This window comes from Heloderma suspectum, chromosome 3 (assembly GCF_057233095.1).
Source record: "Heloderma suspectum isolate Gila_16-S chromosome 3, 16-S_ref, whole genome shotgun sequence".
Lineage (NCBI taxonomy): Eukaryota > Metazoa > Chordata > Lepidosauria > Squamata > Helodermatidae > Heloderma > Heloderma suspectum.
Window position 1 is genome coordinate 325239973 of NC_139460.1, and position 26787 is coordinate 325266759.

General features: G+C 52.7%; 2 protein-coding genes across 5 annotated transcripts in view; one reads left to right on the forward strand and one right to left on the reverse strand.

Annotated features, from left to right (window-relative positions):
- The window catches only part of RUBCN (rubicon autophagy regulator), a 76895-nt gene extending 67531 nt beyond the window's left edge, over positions 1-9364 (forward strand). For all 3 annotated transcript variants that reach the window (XM_084847755.1, XM_084847756.1, XM_084847757.1), the window contains 4 exons: positions 386-447; positions 1380-1533; positions 3555-3648; positions 4394-9364. In XM_084847755.1, the coding sequence (XP_084703881.1) occupies positions 386-447; positions 1380-1533; positions 3555-3648; positions 4394-4572 (489 nt within the window). In that variant the 3' untranslated portion in view covers positions 4573-9364. The remainder of the gene's footprint in view (positions 1-385; positions 448-1379; positions 1534-3554; positions 3649-4393) is intronic.
- Positions 9365-11345: 1981 nt separating this feature from the next.
- LOC146351760 (deoxyribodipyrimidine photo-lyase-like) lies at positions 11346-25936 on the reverse strand. Of its 2 annotated transcripts, XM_084847758.1 has the most exons (11): positions 25883-25936; positions 23844-23911; positions 22071-22520; positions 19978-20123; positions 18545-18727; positions 17452-17610; positions 16098-16296; positions 14915-15067; positions 14091-14212; positions 13070-13229; positions 11346-11986 (listed from the first exon to the last, which is right to left on the reverse strand). In XM_084847758.1, exons 2-11 carry the CDS (start codon positions 23848-23850, stop codon positions 11832-11834), a joined length of 1734 nt encoding a protein of 577 aa, XP_084703884.1. In that variant the 5' UTR covers positions 23851-23911; positions 25883-25936; the 3' UTR covers positions 11346-11831. The 2 variants fall into 2 exon arrangements, with proteins under 2 accessions (XP_084703884.1, XP_084703886.1); XM_084847760.1 differs by lacking the exon at positions 23844-23911.
- Between the last annotated feature and the right edge of the window lie 851 nt (positions 25937-26787).

Consider the following 26787-nt stretch of genomic DNA (forward strand, 5'->3'; position numbering starts at 1 on the left):
GAGTAGAACTCCCATAGCCCCAGCCATGTTGACTTATCGAAGCTTTCACTTACTTAAAAAAAAGTTTCCAAACTTTCTAGTTCTTAAGGCCATGTGGGTGATGCCAGGGGAAATCTCAGAAGCAACAAAAAGGGACGGATTTGTGGGAGGGGGAGCTTCAGGGCCTTGCACAACACTCTGCTCCTCCACAGGACTAGAGGAATGAGTAAAGTAGGCCAAATGTGCATATTGAGCAAATTTGTATATAACTGATATGCAATTTAAAACCGTGTGTGTGTGGTTGGTCATCTGGATTCTGTAAGGCACATCTGTGGTTCTTCTAAAAAGACCAATCTGATGAAAGAAACCTTCTGACTTGAGTTTTTGTCTCCTTGGTCATTTCCAGCTGCTGAGAATTCAGCTGTACCACATGAAGAACATGTTCAAGACCTGCCGCCTAGCTAAAGTGTAAGTTCCATGGGGCTGCCAGGAAGGCTTATCATGGGCCAAGTATTGGAGGGGAGGCAGGGTGGTCGACACAGGGCATGCTGGGCAGGTTACAGGCAGCAGTGAGTTGCCCACTGCACTCCACCAACATGGAAGGACCTCTAGGGCATGCTCTTGCAGCACAAGGACCTCCCCCCACCTCCAGCCACCCCCAGAAGAAATAAGAGTACGGTCCCTTGCATAACACGTTACATACCGAGTTGAAGGCATGCTCCTCTGTTCCCTTTTAATAGCTGCCTCCATGCCAGTATTGAGCTTTGATCCAAGACAGCCATTGCACCTCTGCCTCCACCTCCACTAGGCCAGATGTGGGTCTGTTTTCTCTACATGTGTGCATGTAGGTGTATGAAAAAACCCTGCCTACATTGTCATGTGTGAAGATTACACAAGTTATCCATTTTTGCCAGGTGTAGACAGGTTGGAAAGCCACAACTGGCAGCAGAGTCCCACAAAACGGTCATGTGTGCAGATCATGCCGAGGTCTAAGTATACAAGGTCGTCGTCCCCCAGCCCCCATGCTGGTTAGGGAAAATGTCATCCTTGGAGCAGCCCTTTCATGGATTTGGGCAAGTGACATGCACCTTCTCAGTGTAAACTGGGAGGAGTACAGACTCCACTGGGTGGTTAGGGTAAAACCCAATAAAACCTGTAAAGCATTTTGCAGAGGGTACTAGGTAAATGAAAAATAGCCATTGTAGCGGTAAAGGGCAGAAGGACAGCGGGATCATAGTGGGGATGGTGTAGAACTACTAAATTTTATGTAAATAGCCTTAATTTGCATCACTTAATCTGGATGCAATATTTATTGAGGGAGGGGAAGTAGTGTTTGATTCAGAATGTAGGCAGCTTTGTCATGGTGCTGAGCTGAGTTCCACGTTGATCCTTCCCTGCAGGCTTCTGGATGCCTTTGATGCTGTGCCAGGTCATTTGACGGAGGATCTCCACCTCTATTCCTTAAATGACCTGAGCACCACCAAGAAGGGGGAGCTCGTTCCCCGCTTGACGGAGCTCCTCAAGGCAGGTACCCTGCACGTTGAGAAGTGCATGGTGGGTAATTGTATTACTTCTCCCCCCCCCCCCCCTTCAGTTCTTTCATTTGTATGGTCTTTGTTTCTCCACTGGATCAGGTTCTAGGGCAAAAGTAAGCATGTGGGGAAATCTGGATTCTAGAAAGGCAGGTAGGTGTGTGTGTTTGGTGCATATTAGGAATGCTGGGATGATGGGTCTTAGCCCTTCCTAGTAATAGTTCGGAGGTTTTGGGAAACATCAGAAGCTAAGAATGAAAGTCTAATGCAAACTTCAGTGGATGAACTATATTAGGTTATGGTAACTTGTAATGAAGCACATCAGTGCTGCAAACTTCAACCAGGTTCAAGCTTGTTTGAAACAAAATTGCCTGCCGTAGCATTCCCCTACAAAGAACCGTGCAAATGGTTGTAATAGCACTTAATTTATATACATTGCGTGTATATGGGTTGCATCCAGTGGTAGCTTTATGCTCACAGACAGCACGTCTGGTTAAACAAGGCGGGGCACCTGAATTTCACCAGACCCCTCTACCCACTGCAGTCCCCAAGCCTCTACCATCTGCTTCTGAGGATGGGAGGACCCCCTGGAATATCTGGAATAAGGGGTGGAAGGCTGCTGGGCTGGGCGGGGGAGATCAGTGAACATTGGGTGCCCCACCGTGCATGAGCAGAAATGTTTTCCGCTAACGCAAAACTGAGCGTGTGTGCAGACACAGTCTTGTTGTAATCCTTATATATAGCACATAAAATAGCTGTGGAAGCTGGGCCAGGGTCATTAATTCTACATTGCCTGAAGCTAAGAGAGAGTAGTTTGCCTAAACCCCCGATGAGTTCATGGCTGAAGCAAGATCTGAACCACAGAGTTTGTGTTTCGTACCTCAGCCACTCCCCAGCTAATAATGGTACTGCTGAGATTATGTAAACTCAACAATTGATGCCTAGATTTGTTTGCTTTCCTCTTCTGCTTCTCTTCTTTTTTTCTTTTTGTACTATGTCTATTAGATTGTAAGGTTGTGGGCAGGGACCCTTTAATCTCTCTACAGCACTCAGAAAATTGTAGGCACTTTATAAGTAATTAAGAAACAATAATAATGGTAGTTAGTGAGGGAGCGAATACTTTTGCTAGAGTTTGCTAGCCACTTTTACGGAATAACAGCTCCCAGAGTTTGTTAGCTAGAAACCCACAACTGTTAAAACAGGGAGGCTGGTAATGTGAGGTAGGAGGCCTGACCAAAGAAATAAGGAGGTGGGGGTGGGGGCTCAAGGAGACGAGGGAAAGGGGGGGCGGTATCTCCCACAGACCCGAGGAAAAGGAGGAACAGTATGTTTTGACTGCGAAAGAATGCACTGAATAAAAACAAGTACAAAAATCCTTTTGGCATCAGGTCTTCTCCTGTTTCTCAGTTTTTGTAAGTCTGTCATACAGCATTCCACACAGATTTCACTTCAGTGTAGAGCAGCCTTCCCCAACCTGGTGCCCTCCAGATGTGTTGGACTGTAACTCCAGTGTGGTGTAGTGGCTAGAGTGTTGGACTGGGAGTCAGGAGATCCGGGTCCTAGTCCCCACTCGTCCATGGAAGCTCACTGGGTGACTTTGGGCCAGTCGCAGACTCTCAGCCCAACCCACCTCACAGGGTTGTTGTTGTGAGGATAAAATGGAGGAGGAGTAGGACTATGTACACCGCCTTGGGTTCCTTAAGGAGGAAAAAAGGCGGGATATAAATGTAATAAATAAATAAACTCCCATAAGGCCATGCTGGCTAGAAATTATGGGAGTTGCAGACCAGCACATCTGGAGGGCACCAGGTTGGGGAAGGCTGGTTTAGAGAAAAGGGTGACCACCACGTATGCGTGTGTGTGTGTGTGTGTATTTCACATGATGTGTAGGAAAATGGTTGTGTGCAAAATGCACTCGTTAAGGGGGGAATGTGCTATGGACACAGGACTTCTCTGACCCTTCAGAAGAGAAACACAAGTGGGATTGCAGCTTCTGCTGGCCTTTTCTTCTTCACTCCCCTCCACGTCTTTCTCTTTTTTCAGCTGTGCCAGGCCAAGGGCTTCATCTGTGAGTTCTGCCAGAATGAGGAGGACATCATCTTTCCCTTTGAGCTGAATAAGTGTAGGACGTGTGAAGGTAGGTGAGCAAATGGGAGCCAAGATCACTGGCGGCTGGGTGCCTGGTTGGATTCCTTATGGGGAATAACATTCCTGGTCCAGATAATTGTAGGATTCCCTGGGAAAAGGGAATAACTATTAATTAAACGGTTTTAGTTCTAGGGTAGACAGATGCTTGACCTGAACCTTCATTTCTTAAGGTTTGCACAGGGTTTGCCAAGATGCTTGGCTTCCTCTGCTGGCTGCATTGCGTAAACCAAGAGGCTCTCTTGCAGCATTGCAGAAGATGCTGGAGTAGAGCCCTTAGATTGCACGAGCATATTCTGTGGCAGGAGATCCTGGGACCTTGAGCATGTGCGGATTCATCAGTGCCCCTAAAGCAGGGGTGGGGAACCTTTCCCCCTATGCAGGGCCCAGGGGGAAAGATCATTGGGGGCTGCAGCTGATGGTGGTGGAGCGGGGCAGATCCAAGTGGGTGGAGTTTACAGTACTGCATCTCTATCTCTCTCCCCCTTCCTCTGCCACCCCACATGAAATGAGGCCAAGGACCATAGGCTCCCCAGCTCTTGCCTCCCCGCATGAGCACTCTGGTTCATTTTGCAACCCAGTCTGGCCCTGGTTTTGTCCAGACTTTTGTCAGCACTTCTGATCCCCACAGGCAAGGCATGCAGATGCTCTGTGACTGATGCAGGCTATGGGGTCTGCACAGTTTGTTCTCCTTGGACGTTTGACCTCTAACCTGCTGGTTTCTCTCTCGCCTGCAGAGTGCAGAGCCTGCTATCACAAGGGCTGCTTCCGGTCAGGACCCTGCCCCAAGTGTGAGCGGCTGCAAGCACGGAGAGAGCTGCTGGCAAAGCAGAGCATGGAGGCCAACATCTCAGACTATGAGGAGGAGCAGGAGGAGGGCGGGGGGGAGGAGGCTACGGCAGGAGCAGCCACGTGACCACTGACCGGCTGCAGCTGGGCGCATGGCCTCTGCCTCCGGAGACTGACGGTTGACTCAAGTGGACACTTCCGTGGCTAAGAAGCCCAGCCAGATGGCGCCTCCCCAGGGGATCTTTTGCACTTGGCTTGAGCGGTGCACTTTTCCATTCCGCCTGAGCCGCAGGCCGGGGAGAGGATGGGTGGTTGCTGCTTCTGCCACCAACTTCGATGCACCACAGAGCTGAGCTGAGCTGCTGCCGCAGGAGAAACAGCAACTGCTCTGGCTCGTGTCCCAGACTCGAGTGCCTGGACCTCGCCCCATCCCGTCTGCGAGAAGTTGTTGGATTATGATGGTCTTGCCAGGGCTGAGCGGCTGGTGAAGCACCAAACACTCATATAGGGCAAATCACCCACTTGAATCGTTGTATTTGCTGCACTGGCTGCTGTGTGCCACAAGAGGCAGCTGTTAACTTGTCTTTTGTTTCGCCAAAACCACCGCCTATAACCCTGTATTCTTTGCTGCTGAACTTCACTGACCCAGCCCTCGTTTTGTGCCTGAAGTGTTTATGGTAAGGTGGGGAAGCCAGAGAAAAAGGGGCATTAGGCCTGCCCTTTTCCTGTTGGGAACTGCCTAGCTGCTGCAGAAACAGATGCCGTAGGAAATGCCAGGAGAGGGAAGCCTTGGTAGGGGGTGGGGGAGTTGGCAGGCCATGTTTTCCACACCTCCTCAAAATGATCTGCCTACGCCCCACCCTCACACACTAGATATGCCACTGGTCCAGCTTCCTCCCCCCATTTTCCCTATCTCTTCTTCCCACCTGCCTGAAATGTCTGTTCTGAGCAAGAGAAATGGGTTGACAGCTTTCAGACTAGACAATACCCTTCCAGGGTCCTGGTTTTGGCTGGGGGGATGGGTGATCCCTCAAGCCTGTAGTGGAAAGCCTGGGGCTTTTCTAACATTGTAGGTCAAGGGTGGGCAAAAGGTAGATCTCCAGATGTTTTGGACTTCAACTCCCAGAAGCCCCTGCCAGCATGGCCAGTGGTCAGGAATGCTAGGAGTTGAAGTCCTAAACATCTGGAACTCTACTTTCTGCCTACTCCTGTTGTAGGTAACCAGATACTTCCTGGGATCAGAGAGAGATGGATTTTTGATGCTCTTGCAGTGATACTTTTGGTGCTTGTGCTAATACATCTGCTGCTGTGTCTCACACATCAGGGGAATAACCCCAAGGTATTAACAAGGAGGGCTGCAAGGGGGGGCGGCCTGAAATTGGTAGGTGCCTTTCCATTTTTAGGGCACAGGAGACTTCCTGTTACTGGCTGTGTTTGATGTGGGACATCAGGCAGGTCACAAGGATGGGAAGTGGCAATTACTTAGTAGGCCGTGGCAGCCCTGGTGGTTCTGAGGAATTGTAGTTTGTGCCCTTGCTCTTGCAGGAACATGGCAAGAATAGAGCTTCGGGCATACTAGTGACTCTTATGGGGCATCTGCTGTGCGATGGTGGTCTGTGTCGAACTCCATCCTGTCTGCTACAATTGGGGGCTGTAGGGGAGGGGGCTTAGCAGACCTGTTACACTGAATAGAGCTTGGGTGCATTCAGACGTGAAGAACACTCGTGCATCCTTGGATGCCAGGCTAGCAGCCACTCAGTTCTGCCGCGGCCTGAAAGTTTGGTTTGCTGCTTTTTGCCCTCCTCGGCCTCTGTCATCCAGGCTGTCTTTCCCCTGCTAGCCTCATCCCTTGTTTCTGCTGTAGGCGGTTGAGCCTCTTAGTCAGCTTCCTTTAATTCAGTACTTGAAATGCAGTTGGCCTCGTCCTCTGTTAGGCTCCGTCCATCACAGTTAGCGTCTCCTGCTTGCTGTGTCTGCCCTGCTCCTGTTTTTAAGAAGCTTTCTTCTAGGAGCTCTTGCCCACCTCTGTCTCCACAACCTTGTTCCTCACAACTTTGTTCCTCGGTGGCAAGCGATCCACGGGGCCTGTTGCAGCTCTCCAAGCCTGTGCCCCCACCCCCACCAATCCCATTGTTCCTGTGCATTTCTTTCCTGTTTGTGATGGCTGCTGGCACCACAGTCCCAGGCACCATGTTTTCCTTGCTATATGGTGCATACACACAAGTCTGAAGTCCCAGCAGCCCCTGGGAGCAGAAAGTGCAGGGGATGGATGATGGTTCTGGTAACGTTGCTTTCAGTTTGGCAAATCTAGGCCTTTCTCTTTGTATGCCATACACCTCTTCGACCATGCCCACCCAAGATACTCATGGCACATGCATGAGTTACGTTCTGTGTGACTAACTGGAACTGCCCTATCTGACTTCATCACTGTGCTTCTTGCTGGCCTCCCCCTTCTGAGGAAAGCATGCCACACCCTTGCCACTAGGTGTGTACTACCAAACTTCAGCCAAACTCCTTCAAACGGACTGTGCCCCTGCAGTTCCAGTGCAGGGAGAAATAATGCCTACAGATCTCTCAAGGGTGTGGGAGCCACCCTCTTGGACACTAAAGGACTGGATGGGGTATAGTTCCATTCCTGTGTACAGCGCTGTCCCGTAATTACTTAGCAAGCATGTTGGGCGGTGTGGTCTTGAGTGCATTCATGCCTTTTTCAGAGTACTCATTTGTGTTGCTGTCTGGGAGCAGGAGGTGTCCCCCTTGCAATGTGGCCAGGCGTTTCAGGGCCACTGAAGCTTGGACCTTTGAACCACCCCGTAGACTGTCAGGAAGGAACGCTTGGTTTGTGGAAGTGCATAAGGGTCAGTGTATTGCCGAAGGGTGGGAACAGCATGGCATATTGTTCCAGACATGTAATTAAGACCAGGAGAGGGTGGAATCTGGCTCAGGTGGTACAAATCAGAACCTCCTGAGGGCTGCTTCGTGCGTGCTGCCTTCTTGGCACGGACTGCAAGACCCATTTTTAAGATTGACTTCCGGCACTGTATTTTTTCCCATATGGCGCGCACTGGTAAATCTGCTGATTGAACTCCAATTAGACGTGACATGCAGTTGACAGGCAAAAGTGATGTGGGCAGGTTCTTAAGATTTGTATTAATTACAGTATTTTAACTAAAGAGAGTCATTTCCCCACCCTTTACTTTTTAAAAAAGAAAAATCACAAGATCGGTGGTTTTAACTCCTCAGTGTTTGCATAGTGTCAGAAAGCTGTCCTTTCCTGCTTCCCCTTAGACGTGGCACTGGGAGATGCTGATGCTGTTCTGTGGCTTGCCAAGGCCATCTTCTAGTCTCTCTGGCCCAGGGCCTGGGCCTTTAGCAGGGCTGAAAGGAAGTGCTGAAATAATTGGGATATGAAATGCTCAGGACTGGTGGTGGCTTGGTTTGCATATTAGCCTGATCATGGTCTGGGAGAAAGTGCCGCTGGAACAGGCTATTGGACCAGTGGAAGCAGAGGAACAAGGAGTGAGTAACACAGATGAACTGCTTGAACTCTCTCAGCAGGGTAGTTGCTTGTGTGATGGGGAATGAAAGGAATGGAGCTGCAGCAGAACTCTGTTGACGGAGCATGTTTGAGTATGGGTTGGATATCTTCCCAAGATGGTTTTGCTTCATGTTTGATGGCAGTGGGGTGGCCCATCCGTCTCACTCCACTCAGATGCAGGACCTGCTGTGCCGCAGAGAGAGAACTTTTCCCCTCCAAGGGACCGTTTGCCCAGTAGGCTTGTTGTTCCTATGCCTGTGCTGTACCTACAGTAGCCTGTTACCATTCCCCCAAGGAGATTGAATCATGTTGCGTGAATGAAAACCTAAAGAAACTGCCTCCCGCATACCTCTTGATCTTAAGATTTTCTTTAAAACACAAGAGTGAAAGCTTTGCAGCTTGGTGGAATCCTTGATCCATGTTGTCCTCTTCCCCACCCACTTCATCAGGGAGCTTTTGATTTGATAACCTTTGAAGGATAACATCCATTCTCTGGATAACATTCACCAGCTGCCATGACTGACGAAACCTGTACCAAACTGTAATGTTTTGTGCACTGCTTCTTCTCCCTGCCACCCACACCCCTCTTGAAGTTCCCTTCTCACCTGTTTCAGGACCAAATGACAGGTTATATCAGTCATGTGCTTAAGCAACTGTGCTCAACCTGGCCGCTTTTCTTTTGGAGGGGAAAAGCTGCCATGGGGCCCCATTCCGGAACATGCTCCTGATCCAGGTTGGAGCCCTGCAGCTGCCATTTCTCTTCAGATAAAACCAGCCAGGTCGACCACACTTGTTGAAACGCGTGACTAGCATCACACATGGCTTGGCCCTCGGTCTTGCCTCATTCTAGACTTTTGTTTGAAACGTTCAGAAGATTGTCAAACCACACAGCAGCCCTTTAGCTGATTCCTTCCAGCGTGCTGCCTATCGGTTGTAGACTTCTCAGGAAGTTTGGGTGTGTGTGTCTGTTTTTGTAAGCACTTTTGGCACTCCAGGACATTTCTTCTGATTGCCAGCAAAGCCCTCTGTTTAATAGCTGTTTTCTAGAAGCACTGATTGTTTTAGAAGAGCCAGCAGGTGGATAGTAGGTTGTGTTTCATGCTATGTGGAGGGTTCTTTCTGGAATGGCCAGAAAGCCTCAAAGGGAGGACTCAATTCACAGCGGAGGGGTTAAGAAGCGAAACTGCCCAACACTGATGAAGCTGTGACCAACCTGTTTGCCGCAGTATTGCAGAATGACTGCTATCCATAAATATTGTAGATGGTATGTGGAAGCTCTTTGCAGAAGAAGAGTCAGTGTTGAAACTGGATACCCATCTGCTGTTCCACTGCAAAGCAGAACAATGGAAATGCTATCCATAATAAACTGCATTTAAAAGGAGGCTGTTCTTTTTCTGGCACTTCACATTTGGTTGAACGATGGAATATAATGTTTCAAGTTTATAGGTGCTAGCCTTGGTGGTTGGGGGGCAGGGGAAGGAGGAGACATGTGACTTTTTTCAAAGCCATGAACCCAACACTGGACTATTCACAAACATTGCCCAGGTTCCAGAATGGCTAGGTTACCTGGAGCCTGCATAATAGCTGTTCGCCACACTGCGCTAGGATTGTGTTGGGGGACCCATGGAGAGCTGGCAGGTACAGGGCGAGGCTTCTGAAAGGCAGAAGAATAACTTTTGTTATTCTTCGCTGTCGTATAACTAAAGGCCAATGTACATGTTTCGCTGTAGCCATGTGTAATATTAGCCTGGCATTCCCATCTCTGGTGTAAAGCACCCCCGGCAGGGCATAATTTGTCCCTCAGCTGCTTTCCCCCAAAACTCCCCTTTCCCCAGCTGCCTTTATCCTCTCCACCACTGTTCCAGAACTATATTTACACGGTAAAGAGGGATCAGGAACTAGCTCTGAGGGTAACAGCAGCTGGGCAGGTGACACTATTCTTCCCTGGCAGAAAATGCCTCTTGCTGAGGGTTCTTTGCAATGGTGAAGGGCCTGGCTGGCTAGCGTTGCACATGGCTGCAATATTGCCTGGCCTTGAAGTGAGTGCCACATTTTACCCGAACGCCGCCCCCAATCATCCAAAGCCTCACTTATCAGTCAGTTTGAACGCACAGCTGTGTTTTTTTATAGAAGCACAACGAATGCATAGAAAATGCCTTGCACTGCAGTGCTACACCCGTTGCCCCAAACCATTGCTTCTGCCACTGCATGAACCAAAAGCCGTTCCACGCTGGTTCGCAGAGGCTGTGACACTGAAGCTGTCTCAGCTTTGAGTGCCAGACTTTGGAAAATAATAAGAAAGAACTATGTAGGCTATTTGTCCCCGTATTCTTAAGATTAAGCATGACAGGCAGGCATCTCAATTCCCAACACCAACAGAAGCACAGAGGTTTGCTTCAGGGCACATGGCTCCATTTTCTGTGCTGTGTTGCTACTTCCACCCCCCAACACTGGCAACCAGCCTCTCCTTGCTCCCAGCACAACTTCCAGAGGCCTGGAGCAGCTTAGCCTTTTGGCCTCTAGCATGGCTTAGCCCAGAGAGCTACTGCTCCTATCAGCTCTGCATCATCCCTTTGCAAGCAGCGTAACCAGACTGCCAAGGCAGCTGGCGCCAGGGGAGTCCAGCCTTAACACAGATGAGCAGAGAGGGACGCATCGCAAGGGGTCCCAAGCCCAGGCCCTTCGCATCAAAGGAATGCCACTGCCACGAAAGGAACTGGACCACAAGGCTAGTTAACCCCTCCCCCAGAATCCCTGCAGAGTCGGGTGGGGGATTGTAAGACTCTGGCTATACTATGATTTTAGGATTCTCTTAGATCAGATTTAATCTTCATGCTTCTCCCCAAAGAACTCCCGAGAACGGTAAAGGGCGCAGCTGCTGATCATCAAGCAGCAGTAAGTTTCACACTCCTGGGGAACCATATCTTTTATCTACAGATGTCCTATGTCCATTTTAGGATGCTGGTCAGGTGCAACAGTATGGCTGATGCTACTGCTTCACAGGGGTGGGCAATTTGTAGGCCAAAACATCTGGAGGGCTACAAGGTGCCCACCTCTGATCCCTTATGAACCAATGGGGTGGGTGGGGCTCTTATGCAGTCTGATCCATGCCACACATCTGGATTATAGGTCTGAGAGGTTCAAACAGCTCCCCTGACTTCCTCCAAATCCAAGCTATTTCTTTGGTGATCTGCAACTTCCTTCATAGAATGATAGAATAGCAGGGTTGGAAGGGGCCTAGAAGGCCATCGAGTCCAACCCCCTGCTCAGTGCAGGAATCCCAAGTCAGAGTATCCCTGACAGAACTACAAGTCCCAGGCTCCCCTGGAGAGGCCATGTTGCCTAAACCCACTGAAGCTTCTGTAGTGCAGCCAGTGATTTTTATTTATTTATTTAAAATATTTCTTGGTCGCCTTTCAGGGCAGAAGCCCTCCCAATGCGGATTACAACAACAAAATACATAGCAGTTAAAATATTAAAAGTGGTTAAAAACAACAGGTAGGAGTTGCGACGGGGCAGGTTTTTCAACGCCTGGGCCATTCACCAGCCTAGGCACTTAAGTCAGCTCAAGTGCCTCTGCCTGCAGTGGATCCACTTCCAACAATCCCGTACCAAAGAGATAATCCGTATTGCTCCAATCAGAGAAACACAGGCGGGGGGGGGGGGGATTCTTTTCTACTCCAGATAGGCCTAGAGATCAACCAGGGCAGGATGGCCTGCGTTCCAGCAATGGCACCTATATTCTCACTCTTCAGGAATGGAAGAGCAAGCCTTGACTTGCCGGCAGAGCTAGAACGTGCCGGTGTTTCCAGCTTCTGCTTGCCATCGTCACTGCTGCCCCACAGTGGCTACTGGGTGAATTTGTGTGGGCTGTACTTGCGCTCGAATTGGCCAACATCAAACTTCCTCTTGCAGCCAGCGTAGTTCATGTAGCGAATCTTGCCAAAGATGGCCCGTTCAGCCCACCCTTGGTCATGGATCCCGCAAATGGACCACATGCAGCCTGGCGGGGAGAAAAAACAGAGCAAAGGAGAAATGCCGTATTCTTAAGCCTAGTTGTGGGGGTGGGGGCATAATGAGGTGAGGCTGCAGGCTGGATCCACACACATCAATCACATCGACGTTTTTCTGAGAATCCCAGGCTGCAGCATTCTCAGATCCGCCCCAAATTTCTCCCCTGAAATTGGTGCAATTCAGGATGTGTAGGGATAACAGAAAGCCCTGACTTGGATTCCTGCATTGAGCAGGGGGTTGGACTCGATGGCCTTGTAGGCCCCTTCCAACCCTACTATTCTATCATTCTATGATTCTACATATAATAGCCAACCCATTATAGGAAGAGGAGGACCTACAGCACCTGCTCTTGGCCTTTTGGGCAAAAGTGCCCCATCAAGCCCAAAGCAGGTGAAAGTACATCTATGTCATGTGCTGCTCATGTGCCTTAGTGTGGTTTTGCCTCTAGTCTACAGCCCGAGAGAATCTCCAACAGCGCAGCATGGAAGAAGTCGGGCAGATGCACTGCCTGGCTCTTTGCCTCCAGGCCTACCCGTCCCTGTACAGGAGTGACACATCTCCCAGATGCTGACCATTCACAAGCTTCATCAGGGCTCCACCAGTTCTGGATGACTAGCCAACCCTGATTTGTGGCTGTCACTGATCCCCCACTTCCTCCCAAGTCATCTGTGTGCATGCCAAAGAATGGAGTAGGGGTGTCCTGTGTCAGGCTGGGCCTTGAAGAAGTTGCCTTCTCCAAAGTAGACTGCAATACAAGATTCTACCACCATCCCCCCTTTCTTTTCTGCAGTGGGGACAAGGGCTAATGATTCTCATGTTGGTTGTGGAAGACCCAAAACGGAGACTAAAGACTAATCTGTATGGTAGGGTTGACAGAGGGGCTGTCAATTAGTTCATTCGATCAGGGGTTGGCAAAAAGTAGATCTCCAGATGTTTTGGACTTCAACTCCCAGCATTCCTGACCATTGGCCATGCTGGCAAGGAGCTTCTGGGAGTGGTAGTCCAAAACATCTGGCAACCTACCTCCTGCCCACCCACCTTAAACGACCTCCCAGCTCTCTTTGTCACTAACCCACGTATCCGTTGGGGTCCCTGCCATCCAGTTCGTAGCGGTCGTTGAGGTAGATGGAGAATTGCAGGGCCTCTTCTGGCGAACTGGTCCACTCCAGGATCTTCTTGGCCCAGTACATCCGCAAGAAGCCATGCATCTTCCCTTCATGAACCATCTGCAACTGAGACAAGAGGGGTCGGGAAGGGCTGGTGAGCTACCATGACGGCACATTCCCTTGGACAAAGGCATGGAAGCATGAGAGCAACTTCTCGCTCTACACGGCACTGTGGAGAGGCTGGGCTTTGCTGTGATAAACAAGGACACACAAAGAGACCTGTGGGGTCAGACTGAGGAATCCAGGACCACCAAGGTGGATTTATCTGAAATGCTACCTGTTGCATGCACAGGGCCAGCTAAAGAGGCAAAGCTGAGGCATCTCAATGCTCAGATGACATGGTGGTTTAGGGAGGAGGGTTTTAGATTTGTTAAGCACTGGGGAACATTTGGCACCAGTCAGGGGGATGGGCTTCCCTTGAACAAGAACGGAACAGACTACTGGTGCTTGACATAAAAAAGGTGGCAGAGCAGCTTTTACACTGGAGGAAAACCGCCAGGAGCTGGGAAGCATCCCGTTCAGGTTCAGTCACCCCTAGGGGGTGAAGGTGAAAATGTTCCCGATTGCCCAAATGCGGACAGGGAGGGAATAAGCCATGAGCATACGCTTAAACATGACAGGAGCTGCAGTGCCTAGTTTTAAAGGACAGCCTAGACACAGTGGGCGTAACAGAAACGTGGTGGAACAGAGAGGACCAGTGGTGCTATGGTCGCCTTGGATATAAACTCCAGAGGAAGGACAGGGAAGGGCGTACTAGAGGAGGTGCTGCTCTGTGCATCGAAGAGGGCAGAGTTTCAAGCAGACCAGAAACCCTAAGAGGGGTGGACTCCTCCACAGGAGTGCTGGGTGGGTCGGGAAGGCCCAGCCGAAGGGAGCTCGCCAGCCCATGCTCACGGTGAGACCTCCCGTCTCCAGGGTCTGGGCTACCTGTGCAGCGTTCCAGAGAGGGTCGTGCGTCTTCCCTTCCTCCAGCTGCTTGAGCGTGTACAGATAAGGTCTCTTGTCTTTGGCATGGAGCTTCAGGGTACTCTTGGCCCAGTCATAAGCACCTTGGAAGGGCAACAGAAAACGTTAGGTGTTTTGGCTGAACAGAGAACTGGCTCAGGCAAAGTTTCAAAAGGGAATGAATAAAGCTAAATCCCACCAGGATGAAGGAGAGGAGAGGAGAGGAGAGGAGAGGAGAGGAGAGGAGAGGAGAGGAGAGGAGAGGAGAACTGGAGGGAGGAAGCTTCCACTAGGGAACCCAGTTCAGAACCTGACTCACATCATGTGCTCCCCAGAATGAATGCTTCCTAAGACATTCAGCAGGTCCACTTTGAATTGGAAACCATTCCTTGCGTTCTTGTAGAATAGGAAAGAGTTTAAAAGTGCTGTCAGAGCAGCGGCTGGCCCAAGTCGTTACGGTGCCAGAGGCAAGAAGGCCTCATAGCCCCCTCCCCAAACATGCACACCTTAATAGGTAGCAAAATCTGGCGGGTGGCGAGTTCTCCCCGCACAGGCCCCATGAAATGAACAGAAGCCGTGCAAGAGCACGGTTCGTTTCTGCCTCCAGAGCTGATTTGGTGGGGGTGGGCAGGGAGGAGGCAGCGGGGGGGGGGGGAACGATTCACCAGCGTTGTCCGCTCTGCTGGCAGGAGGACGCCGTCGGATGCAACCCCGTCTACTCTTGCAACAACCCTGCGAGGCCAGCCCGCTGCTGCGCCCAGCTGCCACACACAACAGAGGAAAGCAAAACCAGCCTGTCCCGTTACCTTCAACTTTGTCGTAGTTTTGGTTGTAATAACAGAAGTTGTCCGCCAGCTCCCTCCGCACCACGGCCTCCTCAACGAAGCCTTCCACTGACTCCTTGTACCTGCCCCGGTGCTTGCGCACCTCCAAGATGGCGCGCTGCACAGAAACCTGGCCTGTGGGAGGAACCACAGACAACTCACCTACATGCCGCCCTACAGGCCCTGGAGCCCGTGATGTTGTGCCGGACAGCACACCTCTGGTAAACTGATCGCCAAAAAAGGACCTAAATCAGGGTTAGGCAGCTTGGTGGTCTCCAGAGGTTTTGGACTACAACTCCCATCAGCCCCAGCCAGCATGGTCAATAGGCAAAGGCTGGGGTCTCCAACATAGTGCTAATGGGTATCAATGTGTCCAGGGATACCTCTCTTGGCATCCGCCAGGTTCCCAGCCCCTCCTGATTTTTATTTTGTTTCTTAAGGGAACAATCCTATGTATGCTTAGACAGAGAAACGGCCTACGTGGCTGGCTGGGGAATGCTGGGAGTTGTAGGCCTTTTCTCTGTCTAAACATGCATAGGATTGCACCCTGAGATGGTTTTATTTTTATCTTTTTTAACTGGAAGGTCGCCATGCTGCAAAGCGGAGGGCTGCCCTTAAGCGTCATCTTTAGCTGGGTTCAAAAGAGTGGTCTTATGTTTCAGAGCTCAGACCCCAGCTCTGCCTTGCCCTTAGGTTCTTGAGCAAGTTACTTTTCTTTTAGTCCCACCAGTTTGCCTCCTGGGAAATGAGTGTTTTGTGACTGGCCATGCCCACCAGGGCAGCCATTTTAGGAATGGGCTAGCCCCTTATGGCAGCCATGTTGTGATAGTGGACACAGCACCCTCTCAAAATTCTAAGTGTGCCTAGTTAAAGTGGTTGGGGACCCCTGGAATTCTGGGAGTTGTGGTCCAAAACATCTGGAGGGCACCAGGTTGCCTACCCCTGCCCTAAATTATCTGGGCCCAACCTATCTTCCTCCTCCACCAGTCCCTTCACAATTTCTAGCAGCATCTGTGATCCCTGGGCTTTGTATTTATGAAAGCTGCTACCACCCTTAAGCTCTATGAGACAGAGCAGACCCTTCATCTGTGGCCCATCTAGGATCAGCCCCCCCAAAGCCAGGCAGTGCAACAGTCCTCCAGAAAGTGCCGCACTGCCCACTCACCAAAGTGGAACCACGGCGAGAGGTTGCTCAGAGCTGCCCGGTTGGGGTTGTTCCTGTCGGCACCAAAGAACTTGAGCCGCTCCTGGATGAACTGCTCCAGCACCGTCAGGCCAGCGGCCGTCCCTGGCTTGGCCCAATCCACCTCCATCACCACACGGTCGACCTCCAGGCTGGCGTAGCAGGCCGCCCAGTCGATAGGCTAGAGAGTCACAGAAGGCTCAGTGGTGAACATCAGGGGCAAGGAATGGCGTCCTGGGACAAGCACATTCGGAGGTCCGCAGGAACGTTGGGAGCTGCCTTAGACAGAGCCAGATCATGGGTCCATCCAGCCCAGTCTTGTGGACCCTGACTGGCAGCAGCGGCTCTCCAGGGCTTCAGGCAGGACCTTTTCTAGCCCTACCTGGAGATGCCGGGGATCAATCCTGGGACCCTCTGCATGCAAAGCAGGGGCTCTCCCACACTGAGCTACGGGCCCTCCCCAAAATGCTCCAGGCCAGGCTTGTGGGACTAGAGCTGCATGCAAGGTTCTGCTTTAAAATTCAGGAAGCAAAATCTCTGCCCACTTCCCAGACCAGGTTTGGGGGCTCATGGAGACTTAGTCCCAAGCCTGTCAGCTCTGAAACATGCGATTACATGAACAGCAGCATGACACCTCCCTTTCTTGATCACAGTGAACCCCTGGAGCACCTGTGCATGCTGGAACATTCAACAAGGACCTTGGGGCAGCAAATTCCTCCAGTTAATTGCAGGAGAAAGCCCTTCGTGCAAGATGTCAGGAACTCCTGGAATTTGGTCCTTTGGTCAGATCTGGCAGGGCTCTTGTATTTTCACAACCAGGGACAGAGAGGCCCTCAGGGCCTCCTTCACAGTCCCCAGGGTTGGTCTCCTGGAGCTGCCATGGCTTCCTGGGAGAGATGGGGAGGCAGAGTAGAAGGCAGGACAGCCAGTAGCTTCCCAAGTGTGCGGCCATTGTGGGCCGCTGCCCAGGCCTGCAACTAGGAGTCCTAAGGAGAGATCCATTCCAATACATAGAGCCTCCATTTTCAGGGGTAATTCTGAAGGCCAGGTGCTGGAGGCAAAGAATAGGGAATAGCCATCGCCATCATGTCTTGCTTATGAACTTCCCGGAGGCATCTGGCCAGCCACTGTTGGAAAGCGGGCTTGAGGGATTTTTGCTTTGATGCAGCAAGGCAAGATTAGGTGAAGTTGCCTGGTTGCCCTGAAAAAATGTCAGTTTCTCGGTCCCCATGTCCCCCAGCTGCAGAGAAAAGGAACCCGCCAGAATGACTGCAGCCATGGGCCAAAGATGGCCCAAGTCTGAAGATCACCCCCGAACCCAAATAACAGTTGTTACCTCTGCCTTGAATGCAGCAGGGAAAGGGTGCTTGACGACTGGCGGAAATTCGGTAAGAAATTCTGCAAGACGGTCATGAATCTTCCGGCGAATTGTCCTCGCCCCGTACTCCTGTTTGTCGGAGGCAACCCAACAAGGGACAACGTTGTGGGCATCAACCTGGAGAGAAAAAACCAATAAAGGAGGCGATTAAAATGCAGAAGCGGGAAAACAAGGTTGATTCTACGGACTTCTCTAGACATTTGAGCAGCTGCAAATCTGCAGCGGGCCAAGATTTTCAAGCCACCATAGAATCCACCAGAACACCTTCAATTTTGTTTTCCCTGGTAACAAGTGGTTCTGGTGCTACAAAGTTTGGTAGCCTTTACTTCCTCAGCTTGTTCATGTACACAAGCGCATTGTCCGACTCCTGCACACATGACATCGGACAGCTGAAAACCTATGAATGGAAGTCCACTGCATCTGTGCTGATGTGAAAGTTCTAGTACGAGCCAGCATGGTGTAGTGGTGAGAGTGTTGGACTGGGAGCCGGAAGATCCGGGTTCTAGTCCCCGCTTGGCCATGGAAGCTCACTGGGTGACTTTGGCCTAGTTACAGACTGTTAGCCCAAACTACCTCACAGGGTTGTTGTTGTGAGGATAAAAAATGGAGAAGAGGTGGAAGATAATGTAAGCCACCTTGGGTTCCTTGCAAGAGGAAAAAAGGTGGGATATAAATGCAAAAAATAATAAAATAATTCTACCCAAGACAGTCCATCCGTACAGATAAGTAGTCAATGTGGCGGTGATGTGCACGGCTCGCACACCAGAACCAGGCTGAAGTCTCACTACCGTAACAAAAAATACCAGAGAGTTCCGTGGCAGCTTACAAGCTCACCAGTTCATTGGGAAATCTGAAGGCTGCTTTGTTCGAGGCCAGAAACAGACTGCGAAACTGACTGATAAGGAATCCAGGGCTGGTGGTGGCGAAAACCACTTTACCGGAAGAAAACTACAGGGAACCATTTCGTCAGTTCACACACTCACCCCCTCCAGCCCTGCACTGATCACCTCCTACACACACACCCTCCAGATCCGCTCCCCAGTTCCCCCACCTGGACAAACGGCACGTCGAGGGGCAGCCTGTCCCGGACATCTTGCACCCACTGCAGGGGCACACGGAGGGGGGCGAAGTCCGTCACCACCCCGCCCACGCCGTGCTCCATCACGAAGGGGGGCAGCGTGTCCTTGGCGAAGCCGATGAGCAGATGGAAGGGGATGCTGAGCTCTTGGCACTCCTGGAAAGCGGTGAAAGGGATGCAGGATTCAGCTCTCTGGGGCACGGGTGTTGGGTTCCACACAGAAACACAATCTCTGCTAAGACGACGTTATCTATCAATGCTGCTGTTCTGTCCCATCGTGACAGTCGACGCCCGCCTGTCCCTCAAGGAAGCCCCAGTGTCGCGGCTCTCCAGCAGTGTTTCCTAAGCTCAGTGGGGGCTGGTGGCTCCGATATCAGTGGGGCAGTGAATCCGCTCCAGGCTTCAGTCAGAACTTTAAAGGAGCTTCACAGCTTGCAGAGCTCCTTTAGAGTTCTGACTGAAGCCTGGGGTGGACTCACTGTCCCACTGACATCAGAGCCACCAGCCTCTGCTGCCGAGACTTCTGATAACCAAAGCACACTTTGTTTCTTCCTTCCGTATTGAAATTGTCACACTTCACCCAACTTCCCATAAAGCAGGGGTGCAGAACCTCAGGCCCGAGGGCCAAATCCAGCCTGCCTGGGTCCCAATCCAGCTCTCCAGAGTTCCCCACACGGCCCTGCCCCTTGTGCAGTTTTTCCTCTATTTCAAGAGGCTGAAATGTGCCTCCTAATTCTGAGTTACCAGCAGGAAAAGCTTTTAAGCTACAATATGCTGGTATTGGGGGCCACAACCCTTTAGCCTTTGGCCCCACCTGCCACTGGAATGCAGTCCGAGAGCTTCTCCAAAATGGAATTTGGCCCTCAGGCTGAAAGAGATTCGACACTCCTGTCTTACAGTTTTATTTTTTAGTGTGCGTCAGAATAAGAACAGATCCAGGATCGTTTGCCATCAGAGGAGCCCCAGTCCTTGTGTCTGTGTGAATCTGCTTTGAGTGGTCCTCCTGGCTGGAAAGAGCACCGATGCATTCAGACACACAACAGGCAGCCTCACTGGAGGGTCTCTGCCTCAGGGGTGGCTAGATCATTGTCACACCTGATGCAGACACCCAGCAGAACTCCCCTTTGACAGAAGATACTGACTGGAAAGGAGGCAAGGCCAGAGCAGGGAATCATACAGAGTCACAGCAGGAAGACTCCTCAGTCTCTGTCTGCTTTGGGCTCACATGAGCTTTCATTTATAGCTTGGGGCACATAACTAAGGAATAACTACTCTGCAACTTGCACTAAAGGTCTGTTTTCATGCCTCTTAAGCTACAGATGACTTGGTAACTTAACCCACCCACCCCGCACCCCCACCCGTATTTCCCACCCAGCCCCATGCCACTCCTTTCCTTGGACCAGTACCTCGGCCACTTCCTTGAGGCCACGGAGCATGAAGCCGAAATGGCGGATGGTGGCTTCCAGGAACTTGGGCACCAGGCAGAAACAGACGTGGAGCGGGACCTTCTGCTTCAAGGCCAGGCGCTGGGCGTAGAGAAAGGCCCAGTTATCTGGCAAGGAAAAGCAGCAGGCGACGTGTCAGGCAGCTACTTCGCAAGAGGCAGCCAGCGGCTGCAAGAGGCCAGGGAGGCCCACGCCAGCTCACACGAGGATAAAGCAACAGGCCTCTGCAAACCCGCATTCCAGCTTGCTGGGAGAAATTGGCCCCGGCCTTCTGGAGAGGCAGGAGCACCAGCAGCATCCCCGTGGCCTCCTCCCTGCAGGCGCCAGGGGTCGGCACAGCTGGGCACCTGCCAAGGCCCACACATGCCACAGGGGGCCCACAGCTGCCCACCAAAGCACCCCGGCCTGCAGCCCTCATCACCCCCAGCCATCGTGTCCCTCATCCTGCTGGCTGGGGATGATGGGCATCGTAGTCCAGCACATGTGGAGAGCGCCAGGTCGGGGGAGGCTGACCCACAGACACCTCGCGGAAAGGTCTCTATTTCACACTGAGCTCTAGAGCAGACGGCAGGCCAGCCACCTCAAGGCAAAGACAATCTCCCCTCGTGTATTTCCTGATCTTGGATTACCAGACAGGCAACAAACAGCATCATCCCCGCCCTCCTCTGCAGCAATCATATTCGGTCTATGGAAGTGCTTCAAACATTATCTTGGGATAATGAGAAGTAAGAACCCTGTAAAGTAGGACAGCATCATTATCCCCTTATTGCGAGTGGCTTGCGCGGCAATGTCAATCGATACATTAGATCAAATCAAAAATCTTTTTTTTTTAAGTTGCCCCCAGTTAACTGAGATGCAGCTCTTCCCCACCCCCATCCCGCAAAGGTTAATTATTTTTTATGAACTGACTGCTTCCCACAACCACAGATGGTCGACCCCATCTTAGGAGAGGCCTTCTCCCATCTTGGTTGCACAAGCAGAATGTCTCTCTTAATACGGTGCCTCCTGCCACCCTGCAAACATCATCTAGAGAGAAAGAGCGCTTGCTTTCCCCCCACTCAGGATCACTGTGCTTGCTCATATGCAAATGTATGCACAGTTATCCATTTAGAGCGCAATCCAATGGGGATAGTTGGCCTCCTCCGAACTTGGAGGCGTCCGACTATCCAATGCAGGGTGGGCGGAGCGCGGAGGGGATCTTCTCCTCCGTGCTCTGGCTGCCCTGCATTTTGCGGCTAGACGGCCAATTTCAACTGTCAAGCCGGAGCGGGGAGGGCAGGGCAGATGGTGCATAGGAAGCGTCGTACCGGTGCTTCCTGCTTCCAGGAACACCGCCCCTTTCCCCGCTGCTCTTATGAGTGTGCAGCTGGGGACAAACCGCGCCGACTACAAGGTGGTGGGGGAGGGGGCGAGGAGGCAGTTTTCTGGAAACCGCCCTCAAAGTGCTGGCTCATGGTCTGTTCCCGACAACTGGAAAATCCTATGCCGTCTAGCTGTTGTCTAGCGGCCATAGGATTGCATGCTAAATCAATGAAAACTCATGTAATTTATCAACTACAATTTTTAGGGAGACTAAGAGCAGCCTTCTCCAACCTGGTACCCTCCAGATGTGTTGGACTACAAGTCTCAGCGTCCCCCAGCCAGACATGCTCAAAGGATGACAACAAGGGAGAGGACCTTCTCAGTGGTTCCTCCCCCCCCCCCCATTGTGGAAAATCTCCCCACCAAGGTCCACCTGGCGCCAAGATTTTCATCTTTTCAGCACCAGGTTAAGACTGTCCTCTACTCCCAGGCATTGACAGAATATGATAAGGTTTCTTTTGATGGGTCTTAGGATTTATTGTTGATTGCTTTATTTTTGTACACTGGTTTTATATTATGTTATATTGCACTTTTAGGGTTTTAAGCTCTGGATATTGGGCGGTACAGAAATGTAATAAATGACATGAAAATAGAAATAAAAGAAATAAAAATAAAAAGCGGGCGCTGGGGAGATCTTGGGGCCACTCTTCCCAATGAGGCACGGACAGACTGCACCCCAGCCCAGCTCTCACCTTGCACTCTCTGATCTCGCGACATCCAGTACAGGATGCCCCGAGCCCCGTCCTTGAGATCGGAGTCTTGCGAGACCAGGCGGACCCGCTTCTTGTTATACTTGAACTCCGCCACGGAGGGGGCCACGTTGAGGCGGCCTCGCCTCACCGCCTCCGCCAAGGCCCCTGCTGCTCTGGCCCCAGCATCCTCTTCCACCTCCTTCCTTTTGGATGCACGCAGTGCTTCTGACGCTGCCACTGCAGCCCCTTTCCCAGTGCTCCCCAAGCCGTCCGCTGCTGCCGCGCCTTCCGCCGTGTTGTTTTCAGGCTCTGCTGAGCCAGGCAGCTTCCGCTTCCGCCTTTTCTGAGGCATGGCTGGTGCTGCCCTAGGGAGGGTGTGTGGCCCCCACAAACCCCAGGTGGAACCGAACCAGCGCTGGCAAACCTTCCAGGAAGCAGGCTGGAAGCAGCCTGTAACAAAATACACAAGAAGAGCCATCATTTGACTGCGTTTTTACTGCTGTTTTTTTTTTAATTATTCCTGTAAACTAGTTTGAGAGTTCACTAGAAAGTGGTTTATAAACATAATAAATAAATAAATAGCCCTGATGGATCAGACCAAAGGCCCATTTACTCTCACAGCTCCACCCACCCAGTGACGGCCACCCACGTGCCTCTTGGGAAACCCACAAGTAGGCAACAGCTTGCCCCATAGTGGTTGTGGGGCTGCCTTTGGAAATGGACCAGAAACTTCAGCTGGTGCAGAACGTGGCTGCCTGAGTGTTGGGGGGCGGAGGGCAAGGCGATTAAATCATAGAATGCCTATATTGGGCCAACTACACCGGCTACCGATGCATTTCAGAGCCCAATTTAAAGTGCTGTTTTTTACTTTTGAAGCCTTAAATGGTTTGTGACCAAGTTACTTGAAGGACGGCCTACACCCATATCAGCCTGCAGGCACTTTAGGACCAACAACAGCGGCCCTCCGCATTTGCCCACCTGTGAGAGCAGTTAGGTGGATGGCCACATCAGAGAGGGTCTTTTTTGCAGTGGCCCCACACCTCTGGAATAAGTTGCCATCGGGGGTCTGCCAGGCCCCAACACTTCAGGCTTTAAGAAGGCCCTGAAAGCGTACTACTATACTCTGACCTTCCCCTGATTACGTTTTATCAGACTGGGTTACAGCTGCAGTATCTGTTGTAAGTTTTGTTTTATGCTGGTGATTGCTGTTTTTTAGAATGTTTGCTGCTGTTGCTGCTTCCACTGTGTTTTTATTGTGCTTCTACTGTTTTAAATACGGCATTAGTTTTTATTATGTGTTTTACTGTTGTACACAACCTTGGGAGGGCTCCTGCTTTGAACTGAGGCCCAGAAATGTTTTAAATAACAGCTTGACTGCAGTATTTGGCATTCAAAGGTATCCTGCCTCTGGACAGAGAGGTTCCATTCAGCAAGCTACTGGCCCCTTCTCATGAAGTTAGGATCAGAGGACAGATGTCACTTTGAGCTCACAACGGACTATCTGTTCTGTTTGTTTTTTTCTAAAAGGAATGCTATAAGGAAACGTTTGCCAATTATTAATCAACCGATCAAAAATGTTTTGCTGACTGCCTAGCTTTTAACTGATTACATCGAGAACATTGAAATAAATTTAACAGAGGGTCTGTTGCAAGAGAAAGGCACTCTGCACATGCCTTGAGGCACTTCCTCCTTTGCTATTATTTCACCGCACTGGGCTGATTCCTGGCATTCAAAACAAGTCCAGGGGTTGAATTCAATTCAGTCGTGACCTACTGTGCATTAGAAGTCTGAGTCATGCCCTCCTGCTTGGTGTACTTTCTTTTTCTGTGGAGGAGGGGGACCTGAGGAATGGAGCGGAAAAAAACATTCTTACGCAGGAGGGGAGACGGAATGCCTTGCCAAAAGCAGGACACTGGGGTGTACGCCAGAGGGGAGACGGTGGGACAAGAACATGTGTTCCCCCTGGAGTGGGGCCCCAGGGCCTGTCGTCTTTTAGCCCCCTGCCTGCCCCATCATCCAAAGAGCTTAGAATGGGTGGGGGGAACGATAGCTCAGCAGCAGAGGGCCTGTTTGGCATACAGGACCCTAGTTAAAAGGGACTTGGGTTGCTGGGTTGGAAAACATCTTTGCTCCACATTTGGGCGGCGGCTGCCAGTCAGCGTAGCAGACATCACTGGTCCAGGTGGGCCCATGGTCCGAATCAACATAAGGCAGCTTCCACTGTCCCCGAGCACAGGGAGCGGCGCAGGAACATCGGAAGTTGCTGTGTACTGAGTCAGCCCATCAGTCCAAGTACTGTCAACACTGACCGGCGGCAGCGGCTCTCCAGTGCTGCAGGCAGGAGTTTTTCCAGCCCTGCCGGGGCATGCTGGGGGCCGACCCGGAGGCCTTCTGCGCGCAACGCAGGGGCTCCGCCACTGAGCTATGGCCCCTCCCTCGGAACCCACCCCCAAGAGCCGCGCCGGAGTGGATTCTAAAGCAGCTTCCCCAGCCTGGCGCCCTCCAGCGGGCTTGGGCTACAGCTCAAACATCTCCCATATGTGCCTGCCCGGACCTTAAGATCATCATCAGCGGCCCTCCTCCGTGAGCTCCTGCCGAAGGAAGTGAGGCGGGTGGCTACGAGGAGGAGGGCTTTGGGCTTTTTCTGCTGTGGCACCCCGGCTCTGGAATGAGCTCCCTAGTGAGGTTTGCCTGGCGCCTGCATTGTACTCCTTTCGGCGCCAGGTGAAGACCTTTTTGTTTTCCCAGGCATTTTAGCTTTCTAAATTTTTATCTTTGCTCTTTTAAATCTGTATTTTAAACTCCTGCACTGCTGCTCGGTTTTATTGTGGTTGTATTGTTATATTGTGGTTTTAATGTTCTATATATTTTAAATGGTTTTATTGTGTGTTCTTTGGTTCTAGTTTTTGTGAACCGCCCAGAGAGCTTCGGCTATTGGGCGGTATAGAAATGAAATGAAATGAATGAATAAATAAAATAAACGCTCAGCCCCGGCTGCCGTGGGGCTGTGGGAGGGGATGTCCGAAGCATCTGGAGAGCAGCAGGGTGGGGCAGGCCGCCCTGGGGCGCCGCCCAGCCCGGCCAGGGGTGCCAGGGCGCAGCCGCCCTTCGCGCCCGCCAGCCCGGCCAGCGCCGGCTAGGGCGGGGGCGCGGCGGGCCGGGCCGGGCCGGGCCGGCGCATCGGGGGGCGCCGTGCGCGGGAGGCCGGCGCGGCTGGGCGGAGGGAAACTGCGCAGCGGGCGCTCGGCTTCTGCGCGGCGGCGCGCGGGGTCGCGGAGGCGCCGGGCCCTTCCCGGGCGCGACCGGCGCGCGGAGCGACGGAGGCGGGAGACGGCGGCGAGGCGGCTGGGTGCCGGGCTTTGCCCAGGCTCCGTCCCCGCAACCGAGGAGGAGCGCCCCGTCCGCCGCTCCGTGGCGAGGCGAATGCCCGCCCGCCCCCCGCCATCTCCTCCCCCGCCTAGCGACCCCTTCTGGCCTCTGTCTCGCTTCCCCTCTTCCCCCGGCGTCGGGCCTCCGCCCGCCCGCCCTTGCCCGCCCCTCCTTCCTTCCTGCCTCCCGCTTCCCCGCCCCCTTTCCTGCCCCATTTCCCCCCGTTCCCGGGGGGGTCGTGGACCGGGCGAGGAGGGCGCGCGCTCCCTCCCTCCCTCGTCCCCTCCACGCGCACAACGGCCCGGCCAGGCAGCCCCGCACGAGGGCCGGCGGGGGCGGGGGCGGGGGCGGGGGCGACGCTCGGGGCAGGGGGCGGGCGGGGCGCCTCCGGCCCCCCCGGCCCCGCCGCGCCGCGCCGCGCCGCGCCGCCGCGAGCCACTCACCGGGCGCCGGGCTCTCCGCGCGGCCTTGCGCCGCTCGCCGGGCGCGGCTTACACAACGCGGGCGGCTCCTGGGCGGGGAAGGGGCGGCCGCGGCGGAGCCCCGCTCGCCCCGCCTCGCCCGCCCGCCCGCGCGACGGGCCCCCCGCTTGCTCCGCCCGGTGCGCCAGACCCGGCCCCTTCCAGATCGCCGGGCCGCGAGTCCCATCATGCCCGCGAGCGTGCCGGGGCTCGTCGTCGGCGCGGCGGCGCCGCGGAGCCAGGGCTTGCGGGGACGCGGCGGCGGCCCTTCCTGACTAGCCCGTTCCCTGGCGCGTCCAGCGCGCCCCGCTCCAGGCTCCTCTGCGCCAAGCGGAGTTTCGCTGAGCCCCCAACAGCAGCTGGGGCCGGGCCGGAGGGGGTGGATCTTTTTCCCTGGAGGGCACCAGGTCGGGGAGGATTCAGGCGCGTTGCTCTCGAGCTGCCCCCCCCCCTTGTCCGGGGAGCAGTTCTGGGGTGGGTTGCCTCTTTTGCATAGAGAAAGGCTCTGGTTTCATTCCTGGCATCTCCAGCTAAATGGATCCTGTGCATTTTTAGGGCTGGAGGGGGGCATGATCCCTGGCAGAGCCCTCAGCCACAGCTGCTAGTCAGGGACTCAGCAGCAGAGCTGGAAAGACCCAAGATGCTGTAAAGCGGTCATCCCCAACCTGGGACCCTCCAGATACGTTGGAACTCCAACTCATAAAGACATAAGAGCCCTGGAACTAGACCAGACCTGAGACCTGAGCTAGCGGGATCTGAGCAAGCGGTGACCACCCAAGAAGGAGGTCTTGGGCTTGTGGTGGGCATCTCAATGAAGATGTCGACCCAGTGTGCAGCCGTTGTAGAAAAGGCAAACTCCAAGTGAGGCATAATTAGAAAAGGAATGG